General features: G+C 36.0%; 1 protein-coding gene across 1 annotated transcript in view; it reads left to right on the forward strand.

Moving 5' to 3' along the window:
• UMODL1 (uromodulin like 1) overlaps positions 1-2,889 on the forward strand; it is a 46,410-nt gene extending 43,521 nt beyond the window's left edge. Inside the window, exons 17-18 of the mRNA XM_014061595.2 lie at positions 1,062-1,253; positions 1,781-2,889. Of these exons, the coding sequence (XP_013917070.2) occupies positions 1,062-1,246 (185 nt within the window). The 3' untranslated portion in view covers positions 1,247-1,253; positions 1,781-2,889. The remainder of the gene's footprint in view (positions 1-1,061; positions 1,254-1,780) is intronic.
• The last annotated feature ends 10,453 nt before the right edge of the window (positions 2,890-13,342 follow it).

Genomic DNA, 13,342 nt, shown 5'->3' on the forward strand with positions numbered 1-13,342 from the left:
GGTAATGGAAAGGCACACTCAGGCTAAAGGCAACAACAGCAATGAGATTAAACCTCTGTCCCCGCTGGAACAGAGGACCTTGATGGAAACCACTATAAATGAAGCTAGTATCTAACAGTATGTAAGGAATATTTTACTTTTAGGCCCTCCAGTCAACCTCTTGTGATGCTACCTGTCCTCTAACAATCTCAGGGTTAAGGTTAGAGTTTCTTGTTTTTCTGCTGGGAGGCTCTGTCCATTTTAGCTCTCTTAGCAGCAGTAGCAGCAGCTCATTTCAAAATACAGAACACATACAAAAGAAAAACTGGAATCATTCTAGCAGTGAAGATGAGATTCCTGCAGAACACCATATAGGCAATCTATGGTATCGTGAGTGATAGAATAAAATAAACAAATCTCCTTTCCCCTAGCAACTAGGGGAGCTCTTGCTAATCAAAATAAACTACCCTAGAATTATTTGTAGCTAGTTTTTCTCTTTCCCTCCCCTCCCCTTCCTTTCTATTCCATCCCATTTCATTGTGACTGATACTTAGAAACTGCCTGGACAAGTCCCTGCAGGTTTTCAGAAGTAGTTTGCCATTTCCATTTTGACTAGCAAAAATGGCTCGTCGAAGGTCAGAAGGCTTTATGCCTAAGCAGGACTAGAACTCATGGTCTCCTGGTTTCTACCTGATGCCTTAGCCACTGCATCAAACTGGCTCTCAAAGCTAGTCTAACTTGACATAAAAAAGCTCAAAATGTACCTTGTAATTGATTGGTTTTTTTTTTTACAGCTTCACAAATACAGCTTCATTGACCATAACAAGAAGAAAATAGATTATTTCTACAAAATGAGATCTATTAAGACTGCAATTTTCTCTGTGTCATTTATCATTCTAAATTACAAATAAACTACAATTATCTAAACTGTACAGATTACAGTAAATCCTTTGTAATGAGTTTATTTCCATGCATATGATTGCACTCCTGCAGTGAGGCAGTATTATAATGATCTGATCACATTTTATATAATAGCATTCAATTTATAGCAATGGTAATTTTTTCAATTTCTTTTGCTTCAGCTGGATTAAAGGAAAAGAAAAAAAGTGGTATGGGAGTAGGCTATATCGTCCTCATTGTTATTGGCGTACTTGTTCTCGCGCTGGGAATAGCAGGACTTTTGGTCTGCCGATACAAACACAAGGCTGGGACCTATGACATCAAAAGGAGGACTGAGTGTTTTAACTACCGAGCCTTCCATGATTGAAATACATGTAAGTTTTGCTAATTAGTGAATTATTTTTCTCAACAGCTAGCTTCCTAAGTCCCCCCAAAATCCACTGAAGTGACTGTTTAGAGGCTTATAGCTACTATTAAATGGCTGAGGGAAAACAAGGAGTCCCGTCCTTCTTTTGCTTTGCAACTGACTAGAGTTGGTCCTGGCTTTATTCTCAGCCTAAATAACAAGTGCAGGAAATCAGAGTCCAGGCAGTTCAAATGAATATATGTTTATTGTATGCTAATGCTCTCTACATGAATCTGAACTACTAACAGTCAAGGCAAATTGGTGGTAGATAAGTCAACAGAATTCAAGGTAGGCTGGATGTAGATCTCTTGTGGGTGCGAAGGGACTTATGACTGGTGACACATTTGACCCCTCCCTCAGGCTCAGCCTGGTCATCTCCTACATTAACCTAATACTGACAGCACAAGTGGATTGAAAGATGATAAGTGGGCTGCAAATGTGATGTCCTGTAACTCATCAAATGCACTCACTCCTTATTTTCTCTTGGCATTCTAGCTGGAATCTTTCTATAAATATATTGGTCCATGAAATGCTGGAGGTGAAAGGCAGAACCAAAGCAGCTGATACTCAGATTATCGGGCCTCTGAGAACTTCTTATTACATTTATGTTGCTATTGCAAACCATTTGCATCATTTCAAGAGGGAAGAACATTCACCAGTGATTTTGTAATTGGATGTATTTTTGCTCTGCCTCCCAGTTCCACAATTAATATCACTTGCTTTTAAAAAGGTAGAAAACTTTTAGCCATGTAAGAAAGTAAACCAAACATGTTCTTTGATCAGAATCTTCCTTATATGTACTGTAATTTTTAAATACTGAATGGATCATACAGTGCAAAATATCCCTTTCTTAAAACTCATGTCTCCATGAAGTTGCTTCTGCAGATCTCTAATTCTTACAATAGCTTTCAATCCAACATTCAACTTCACACATCTACTTGGCAGAAAACTTATTCATTCAATTTCCCTTTGGATAGTTAGCCTGGAAGCTCTGAATGTGGACTTGAAATGAGGGAGAGAAAGAAAAAAGGGAGAGACAAAGGAAGGAAGGGAGAGAAAGAAAGAAACCAGAAAACACTATCGATTGTAATACAATAATACTTGGATCTTCAATGATTTGGATATTTTTTGAGTCTACAAAATTTGCTAGAATTTTGCTATAGGAACGGCCTTTTAAATTTTTTACAATGCTTAATACTTCAGTAATTGTAGCAAGTAAAATTGCTGCTATAAAATAGATTGATTTGGACAGACTAAGAGCTAAAAATAAATACAGAAACTTTGCTGATGTGCTTTTAGAAACTGCTGAATTTTGGGTATGTTTATTATAAATCTTCATTCCAAAGAATGCTATTTGTCTTATAAACATATAGGAAAGAGGAACTATTTTTATAGCTATTGTTTTTGACTTTCTATATCATACTAAAATTAAGTGAACATTACCACTATTGTAGGTGATTTGTGAAGTGGGAAGAGCTGAAAGAGAAACTGAACAATTTGCTTTCAATATATGCCAAATAAAACCACAGTCTTCAATTAGATATACAAAGCCTGTATACTTACCTTTATGTCTGCTACTTTAATAAATACATTTTGTAAATTTATTTGCAGTCTTTTATTTTAAATACTACTCAGTTATTCAAACCTGAGAGATTCTTTTATACCAAATCTCCTAATTCAAATTTAAACTTTAAGGTTATACCTCCCTCTATGAAAGCTTGTAAGTATTATTTTAATCTCTGTACAGAGACACTCATGTAGATGGACACCTGAAATGAATATGACCTATGCAATCCTATAGGAATAATTTTGAATGTGGTATCATGTGATAACAGCCGATCAGAATAGCTCAATTAGACTGTGCTTAATCCATTATTCAAGTGCAAACAGGACACCGGAACAGAACCGCCGAAGAGGAATACAAAAGTTTCCATTTGTCGCAACCAAGAGTCATCTATTTCAAAGAAATGTATATTTCTTATGCTACCACTCAAACTCCCCCTATTAATGCTACTTTTTGCCTCACTTAATGGCTTTTGTGGGGTTTGGGTGAAAGGTTTTTTTCTTGCTTCCTAAATATGTCTCTTTTATAAATTGTGCAAGATAGACATTTTAATCTTTTTTGGACCCTAAAAATTCATTTGTATGATTTCTGACTTTTGTATCCAATATCAAATAGCAACAATACTGCTATTTACAGTGCTTTACAGACCTCTTTAAGTGATTTAGAGAGTCAGCATATTGCCCACAACAATCTGGAGCCTCATTTTACTGACCTTGGAAGGATGGAAGGCTGAATTGTGCCATGAAATACAGGTAGTCCTTGTTTACTGACCAAGTTAAGATCAGCAAGCTGGTTTCTAAATAAAGCTATTGCTAAGTGAAAGCACAACTGTCCTTAAAATCTTACTTCAGCTTTCCCTTGCTTCACAGAAATGTAAAGGTCATAAATGCAAGGATTGGTCACAAAGATATATTTCCATCGCTGAAATAATTGTGAATTGTTGTTACATGAAGCACACTATATGAGGAATATCTATACTAGAATCCTGTTCTGTTACTCTGTGGGACAATAAAATAGGCTCAAGTTAAAGGCCAATGATTTTAGTATACAGAAAGTTTGTTTCACAAGAGAAGAACATGCAATTGTATAGAGCCCTATTTCTCTCACAACATAAGAAAGCTTTGTATTTATTATGATGTTTTCTATGCCCAAAATATTTTGCTTACTGAAAAAAAAGTTTGCAATTGCTTAAGCTGAAAATATGTTTTTTGTAAAAGACAGAAAGGAGTAGCTAACCCAATACAATGCCACCAATACATAATGCTAGACATACAGTGATAAAGAAGTGTTTGGTTTTACTAGAATAAGTACAACAAACAAATTTAATACATTCTTTTATATTTATTCACAATTTTACTAGCCAGACTAGGCCATTGGAACACTAGCTTATATAACTAAAACATAATCATTACTGTGCCTATATTGTGAATAGTAATATAACTATTATTATTAGTAAAGGACATGGAGTAAATCTAAGGTGTTCAATGGATATTAAGAAATGTTCTAGATCATGAAAAAATGGCATTTTTAGCCAAACAATAGGCAAGTGTGAAATAATACATTGACACCTGCAGGAAATCCCAACAGCCAATACAAATATTAAATGAAAGTTCATTTTAATTGATATTCTATAGTTGGTTGCGAATGCCTGACTCTATAATTATAATCTGGAGGACTTGCCATCAATACTATGTTTCCCCAAAAATAAGACAGGTTCTTATTTTCTTTTGACCCTCAAAATAAGCACTTGGCCTTATTTTCATGGTGGTCTTATTATTTTTGGGAAAACAGGGTAGCTCTTAAAATTGCTTTGCAATCAAGATGACTGTGGACTGTCCCCACTTGTGAAGCCTAGTTGGAGATTTTGGATGGTGCTGCACCCCATTCCTTAACGTAGTATGCTAGAGGGCCACACACCAACGCAAAATGTAGTTGCCTCATCTTTATACTGATCTTTAATTCACTTAAGTTCCACAAAAAGAATCAACGGGGGGATGACGGGTGGGGGGGAACAGTGGCAGAGCATATCACGTGCAGAAAGTCACAGGTGACCTCTCTGATAGGACTCAGAATCTGACTATAAATTTAGTGGATACCTGCCAATAAAATACCTGTTTAAAATACTGGAATCAATGGATCAGTGGTATGACTCAGAATATGTCTTACTGTATTTTATAGGTTAGCTATCACAGGATAAAGTCGTATGTTCTACTTTGGCAGAGATATGCTATTTAATAATACTGCAATAGTGTATGCTATGTGCTAGTCCAATATTAAAGTTGACTAATAAGTTATTAGTAAATTTATAACTTTAATAGATAAAGTAGTTTTGTCTATGGAGATTCTCAGTCATCCAGGTCATGGTTGTCCCAAAGGTGCTTTTTCAAAAGGTAACTGGACTTTCTGGTTTTTCTTTGAAGACATTTTGCTTCTCATCCAAGAGGTGTCTTGTTAAGGCCATCTGGAAGTTTATGTGTGTCATCAGGGTCACCTGAGTGGTATAAATGGGTGTGCAGCCTTCTTGAAACTGTTGAAAGGACAGTGTTGTATGTTGGAGATGGATGATGTTGTATCCCTCCTGCTCTGTTGAGAGAGGGCTGTTCAGTTTTGACATAGATGGCCTCTTTAACCCCTCCTTCAAACTAGCGGCTCTCTCTGTCCAAATGTGGACATTGCTGTTTTCAAGAGTTGCCTTTGTCTTTTAAATGTAGATGGACTGCTAAATTTTATCCTGATAGGTTTGTTTTCCTATGTTGTGCCATGTGTTTATATAGTGGTTTTTGGCTCACTGAGTTGTACTGCATATATCACGTTGCTCAATTTGTTTCTGGGTATTTTATCCTCCTTGGGTGGACAAGTTTCTGCCTTAGTGTATTCTTCGTTTTGAAGTGTACATGTATGTTGTGTTGGTTGAAAATCCTCCAGAGATTTTCTGATATTCCTGTAAAGCATGGGATGTTGTCTGCAAGACTTTAAATCATTCCATTCCCCATCATCCAGTCAGAGCTGAAGAAGCTTCTTGGATGAGAAGCAAAACTTCTTCAAAGAAAAAACAGAAAATCCAGTTGCCTCCTGAAAAAGCAACTTTGGAATAAAGTACTGTTTATCTATATTATATTATATTTCTTCTTCTTCTTTTTCTTCTTTTTTCTCCTCTTAAGGAATATTTTATATAATTTTGTTATTTTGGTGTATCTTGGTATTTTGCTTATATTTTGTTTTCTAAAATAAATCTTTATTTTTAAAAATATAATACAAGTAGATACAAGTATAGAACTGTCAAAAAGTAAACAAATGCTACTTAAATAAGGTTTCCTTTGCCAAGTTAAATCCTGGCTTAACATTTTATATCTGCTTATGTCATTCCAGGGTATTTCAAGTTGCCTGAGAAACTGTTCTTAAAAATGTAAATAATGGCTAAGATATTTAGGCAAGAATAAAAAACAGATCTTTGTTACCTTGATGAATATGATTTCACTTGTAAAAATATCAAAGTTTTCTTTCAATAGAAATTTAATGAAATTGGCTAATATTTTGCACACTACCTTGATACAGACCAAAATTAGAGTGATTTCTATAACACTGCATTTGAAATGCAGATCTAAGCAAAATGGAAGTCAACATTTAGTATGTTGGACTAAAAACCCTATACAGTAGCCCTTGACTTACAACAGTTTGTTTAGTGACTGTTCAAAATTATAATGGCATTTTTACAACCTTTGCAGCATCTCCAGCATCTTGTGATCAAAATTCAGATGCTGAGCAACTGGTTCATATTTATGACAGTTGCTGTGTTCCAGGGTTCTGTGACCAACCTTTGTGACCTTCTGTCAAGCAAAGTCAATGGGGAAGCCAGATTTACTTAACAACCAAGTTGCTAACTTGTCAACTGCAGTGATTCACTTAACAATTGTGTCAGAAAGGTCATAAAATGGAGCAAAACTCACTTAACAAATACCTCACTTAGCAGCTGAAACCTTTGGCTCAGTTGTCGTCATAAGTCAAGCACTACATTTGTAGTGTTTCCCTGGAAAATAATCAATTGACTTTAAGATATTATAAGAAAAGATTATTTATATAAAAAAAGATCTTTTATTTAATAAAAGAGAACCAAGAGCAAAAAAATATAGAAAGAAAAAAGAAAGTAACATATCAACTCTTTCTATCCACCTTTCTTTCTTTTTCTTTCTTTCCTTTCTTTCTTTATCATCTATCATCATCTACCTCTTATATAATCTGCCTGCCTGCCCGCCTGCCCACCCGCTCATCCATCCATCCATCCATCCATCCATCCATCCGTCCGTCCGTCAGCAAAAACTTAATCCCAGCCACATGTCTGGATTTGTATTCCCTATTGCAATCCCAAAGAAATTTAGTAAAAAGATGTGAGTTTAGCAATATAAAATTTGGTTATTGAAAATACCTTCCTTTTGCTTAGAAGTTCTCATAGAGCACAAATTATGACTTTTTATATTAAGCCAAAGCCAACTCTTATTAGGAATTACTTAGGGCTCAATTATTTATTGCAACATTGATTTTGTGAAAAATAATTAAACATCATTATTAATGGTACAGACCTACAGAGCATTAATTTGTTAATCCACCTTTTTGTTAGTTCTTTTTTTTTTGTTAGACTCTGCAATTTTTTGTTAGAGTATTAAATGATTGTTTTCATCTTATACACTACAATACACTAGCAGAGTTGGAAGGGACTTGGAGATCTTCTAGTCCAACCCCCTGCCTAGGCAGGAAACCCTATACCCTTTCAGACAAATGGCTATCCAACATCTTCTTAAAGACTTCCAATCTTGCATTACTACATGTCATTTCAATCTACATGAGAAGCAAAATGCACATTGATCACTGCTCATCTAATGGAATTTCTGAACACATTCCATTCCATTCAATTCAGGTTTCCTCACTGTTTGCACAAAACTTCACAATTGGAGCAGGAGGCAACCAGGAACTGGTATAATGAGAGATGCTTCAATATTGACCTCAGTGCAGTGGCAGCCTGGACAGGCACATTGGCAAAGTTTGACTTCTGGAATAGATTCAGAAGAATCAAAACTCATTGCTATTCTGGAGTTGTATAGATTTATTACCTTTGTTGTGCAGGGTTTTTCGGGGGGGGGGCATGGACTCCCAGGAGAGTTGGTATAGCTATTTGGTAAGAATAGTTCATATTGGGAAGGACCTCCTTCATAAGGTTCAAGCTTTGTGAATTTCCTGCAGGAGGATGAGCCTTTCATATCTTTCAATACCCTTACTCCAATTTTGGCAAGCATTTATGAGAACCCAGAAATTTTGGCAAGTGACACATAGAGGTTTCAAGACAATATGAAGAGCTTCAGTGAACCAAATTGCATTGCTTTTTTGCCTTGGCATATAGAACCAAATACTTCCTGCAAGAGAGGCTGCTCAAGTTGAACCTACCAGCTTTTAATGTCCAGGGTGCAATATAATGTCAACAGAAGGATTGTTTGCCAAAGGTTCTGGGAGAATTATCAATGTGGTGACTACAGATATCAGCATAATCCTAACCTGATAAGCAGTAATTTCAGTGTACATTTGTTTACGCTGTTTACCTCTGCAAATATAATCATTTGGCATAAGTGGTAGATAATAAGATGAAACTTGAAACATTTATTGAAAACTAATTTAATGGATTGATTAAAGATTCTATTTTTCTCTATTTCTGTAAGATTGACTTATAGCTGACAATAGTATTTGGGCTAGAATACCAAGTACAGGTTATATCTGAATATTACATATAGTGATATAATAGTGGGATGAATAGTACCCTGTGTGCAAGAAACACAAAAATAGCACAAATGAGATAAATATAATGTCAACAGAAGGATTGTTTGAAATACTGTAAGTACAGCCAAAAGTTCTGAGATAATTCTTCAGTTGATCAATGCAATGACGACATCTATGTTAGCATAATCCACACAATAGAAGTTTCAATGTAAATTTGGGATGATATTATGTTTACATCTGCAAATATTAACATTTGGCATGGGTGATAGATAATAGATGGACTTTGAAACATTTATTGAAATCCAGTTTTATGGCTAGCATACCTAGCATGAGTGACATCTGAGTATTACAAATAATGAGGTAAAGTGCATAGTTCTATGTATACAAGAAAGACAAAAATAGTGTGAATGAGTTGAATAGTCTAAAAAGTTTAATTCTGACATGTTTCCCCCCCCCAAATGTGGCCTTCATTGAAAAAAGTTGTAACTCATGTTGATTCTGAAATATTAGATATGCATATTCATTATTTAGAAATTATGGGTTTTTAAGTGAAGATATTAGTAATCTCTTTAATATGAATCAGATCTATCTACAATGGAACAGTTCTGTCTCCCTTCAGTGTCAATAATTTAATAAAGAACTGAGCAAATTAAAATGGTGAAATTAGTTAGGGAAGTATTTTTCAAAGAAACTTTGCCACCATTTTTTCCACATGAGCCGACCTCCAACCTCCATGCCCCTCCCCTCTGGGAAATCCAGGAAGGAATACTCACAACTTCTCTAGCCAATGTATTTCCTGGAGCTCTATGGTACTGGGTCATTTTTTCTTATAAAAGGAGGTAAAAGGGCGGGGGTGTGTGTCTGTTTTCTTGCTTTAAAGTTTTAATATCTTCAATGAAAGTACTGAGACACACAGAGAGAGAGGGTTAGACAGAGTGTCTTTTGTCTTGCCCCGATTAGGATTTCTTAAACAAATCCACTGAGCTTTCAACATGAAGCCAGAAAATTGGGACTTTTTAAAAACGCCCTGGGACATGGGACAAATTGTTATAAATCGTGACTGTCCCGCCAAAATCGGGACGTCTGTTCAACTTAGTTTATCTGTCTTGCATTATACACACCAGCACTTTTTCTTTGAACCTGGATCTTCTCTATAGAAAGTATTTAATAATTATTTTGTTTTTCTGTTTTAAATTATTATGCCCATTCAAAAGACAAAATGAATAATAATAGTCATTATGAACTTTTAACATTGCACAATACATGGTTCATTTGAAAACAGACAATATTATCCAAAGGAATATGCAAAGAATTGCCCACACACAGAAAATAGACCCCCCCAAAAGGAGGGGGGGAGATGGAAATTAATCAAGGAGACGAGCAAGCTGGAATTAAGGGGAAACTTCCTAACAGTGAGGACAATTAATCAGTGGAACAGCTTGCCTTCAGAAATTGTGGGTGCTTCATCACTGGAGGTTTTTAAGAAAAGACTGGACAGCCACTTGTCTGAAATGGTATAGGGTCTCTTGCTTGAGCAGAGGGCTGGACTAGAAGGCCTCCAAGGTCCCTTCCAGCTCTATTCACTTCTATTTTACACAATTCAGAATAAGCGGAAACTAATGGTATATGATGGGTTCAGAATCATATAGCAATACATTTGTATTGTTGCTATGTTGGCAAATCATAATAGCCATTTAATATTACATATTTATTTATTATCCAAATTTGTATAGCCACTCAACTCACATATAGGTAACTCCAGCCAATTTATAATATTAAGAATGATATAAAAGGACATAGCACACACACAAAGACCCATGACAGCAGTAACACAGTCAAATCAACCACTTGACTGGATCCATTTCCATTCATGATCCCCAGGCCCACAGACAAAACCATGTCTTCAGGGCCTTCCAAAAAAGCAAGATAGAAACCAATAAGCACAGATTTCAAACAGCAATACTGACTTAACAAAATGTTAAAACAGCATGAAGTAGAAGGCTTTAATTAATTTAACCTACAATTTTCCAAGCACTCATAGGCGAAGCTGCCCTACAATAAAAAAGAAAATGATTATTATCCATTTTTGCTCTTCTTTCATCCTTAAATTTGGATAATTATGGATAGGGAAGCCTTACTGATCATGTGTTATATATAATTTATACTTATGTTATTTGGTATATGTATATAAAAATCTTATGCTTATGAAGATATATAGAAACTCTTTATATATCTTGAAGATTTGCTTGGGTATGAACTAGAGGAAAAGCTATACTGGACCTAATTCTTACTAATAGAGAAGAAGTGATAGAGGGAGTTGAAGTTGCCAGAACCTTGGTTGAGAGTGACCAAGTCGTACTGGAATTCAATAAATTGCAAATACAAGGAATAGAATGTAATCCAACCAGAGTCTTAAACTTTAAAAGAGCTGATTTTAACAAACTCAGGGCCCAAGCAAAATTTCATGGGTTAAAATTCCTAAAGGGAACAACAACTCAAGAAACATGGGAAACATTGAAAAAAGGGTCATAATATCCCAGTCCAACACAATACCATTAAAAAAGAAAAATAAGAACTCCCAGAAGAAACTAGCTTGGTTGCACAAAGATCTCTCTGATAAACAGAGAGACAAAAAGGATAAGTACAAAATATGGAAAGAGGGGCACATAACTAAGACAGAATAGCTGCAATTAGCAAGAATCTGCAAAGGTGAAGTCAGGAAAACAAAGGCTCAGAATGAACAACGACTTGGAACAAAAGTCAAAAATATAAAATTTATATTCTTTCAGCATATAAATTACAAGAAAAAACTCAAGGAAATAGTTGGTCCAGTAAAGAGAAGATGGCAAAAAAGTAACAGGCAGTAGAGGGAAAGCAGAGATGCTTAATTCATTCTTTGCATCAGTCTTCACTTGTGGTGGGATTCAGCAGTTCGCACCAGTTTGTTAATCCCCCCCCCCAATATGAAAGTGGACCCTGGGTGCTGCACTGTGTTGCAATGGAGAAGCAATGGAGAAACGGGCAACAGAGTGTCGGGTATGAGGAAAAGAGGAGGGAAAGTGGTCTTCTCCTTCCCTGGCACCAGCCTCTCTGTTACCCATTTCTCTATTGCAGCACATCACAGTGCTTTTGGGGGGGGGGGTAATTTAACAACTAATTCACCCAGGGTCAGGTTGGCTGTTGTGGGAGACTCATCCCAGATGTGTGGCGGAGCTGGACGATGGGGATAAGTCATTCCTCTCACGATAGCCAACTTGACCCTGGGAGAAACGGTTGTTAAATTATTTGAATCCCACCACTGGTTTTCATCCAAAAAGAAACAATAGCCCAACCTAACAAAAACATAACTGTAAAAGGCAGACTAGAAATAAAAATTAAAATAAGCAAGAAAATGATAAGAGTACACCTGTCTGACTTTGGGATGACATAAATCACTGGGACCTGATGGATTACATCCCAGAATTCTGATGGGAGCTGGCAGATGTTATCTCAAAACCATTGTACCATATCTTTAAAAAATCCTGGAGCACTGGGGCACTACCAGAGGAGTGGAAAGGAGCTGATGTGGTTCTCATCTTCAAAAAAGGAAAAATAATAGAACCAGGAAACTACAGACCAATACTGGATACTGGAAAAGATAATTAAAAAAATGATCTGTGACCATCTAGAAACAAATAAAGTTATAACTAATATGTTATATACTATATAATATATAATATAATTATATATATAATTATAACATATAATATGTTATATACTAGTATGGGTTTGTTAAAAACAGATCATGCCAAACCAATCTTATTTCATTCTTTGACAAAGTGACTAAATTAGTAGACCAGTGAAATGCTGTGGACATAGTATACTCAGCAAGGCATTCAACAAAGTGGACCACAACCTACTTCTTGATAAACTAGAAAAATGTGGGATAGACAACATCACCACCAGACAGCTATGTAACTGACTGACAAACCATACTCAAGGAGTATTCCTTAACAGTACTGTATCTACATGGGAAGTAAGCAGTGGGGTACCATTAAAGCCAATAATCTTCAATATCTTCATAAATGACTTAGATGAGGGAATAGAAGGGAAACTCATCAGATTTGCAGATGACACTAAACTGGCAGGAATAGTTAACACCGCAGCTCAGGATCAAAAAAGACTTTGACAAACTTGAACAATGGCCCTATCTAACAACATGAAATTTAACATGGAGAAAAGCAAGGTTTTACACTTAGGCAGGAAAAACCAAAGGCACAAGTACAGAGTAGGTAAAACCTGGCTCAAAAACAGCAATTGTGAGAGGGATTGTGGAGTCCTAATGGATGGTCACTTAAATATGAGCCAGCAGTGTGCATCAGCAGTCAAAAAAGGTAATACAATCTTTGGTTGTATAAATAGAGGCATTGAATAAAAACATGTGAAGTATTAGTATTGCTTTATAAAGCCTTAGTAAGGCCACACCTGGAATACAGCATCTAGATTTTTTCACCACATTACAAAAAGATGTTGAGCCTTTGGAAAAAGTGCATAGAAGAGCAACTAAGACAATTAAAGGTCTGGAGACTAAAACATATGAAGAATGGTTGCAGGAATTGGGTATGGCCAGTCTAGAGAAAAGAAGGATTGGGGTGACATGATAGCAGTGTTCCAATATTTGAGGGACTGCCACAAAGAAGAAGGGGTCAATTTATTTTCCAAAGCAACAGAAGGCAAGGCAATGGGTGGAA

The sequence above is a fragment of the Thamnophis sirtalis genome, unplaced genomic scaffold, assembly GCF_051295495.1.
Source record: "Thamnophis sirtalis isolate CommonGarterSnake01/CBP01778 unplaced genomic scaffold, rThaSir2_p1.2 scaffold_8, whole genome shotgun sequence".
In the NCBI taxonomy this organism is placed as follows: Eukaryota; Metazoa; Chordata; class Lepidosauria; order Squamata; family Natricidae; genus Thamnophis; species Thamnophis sirtalis.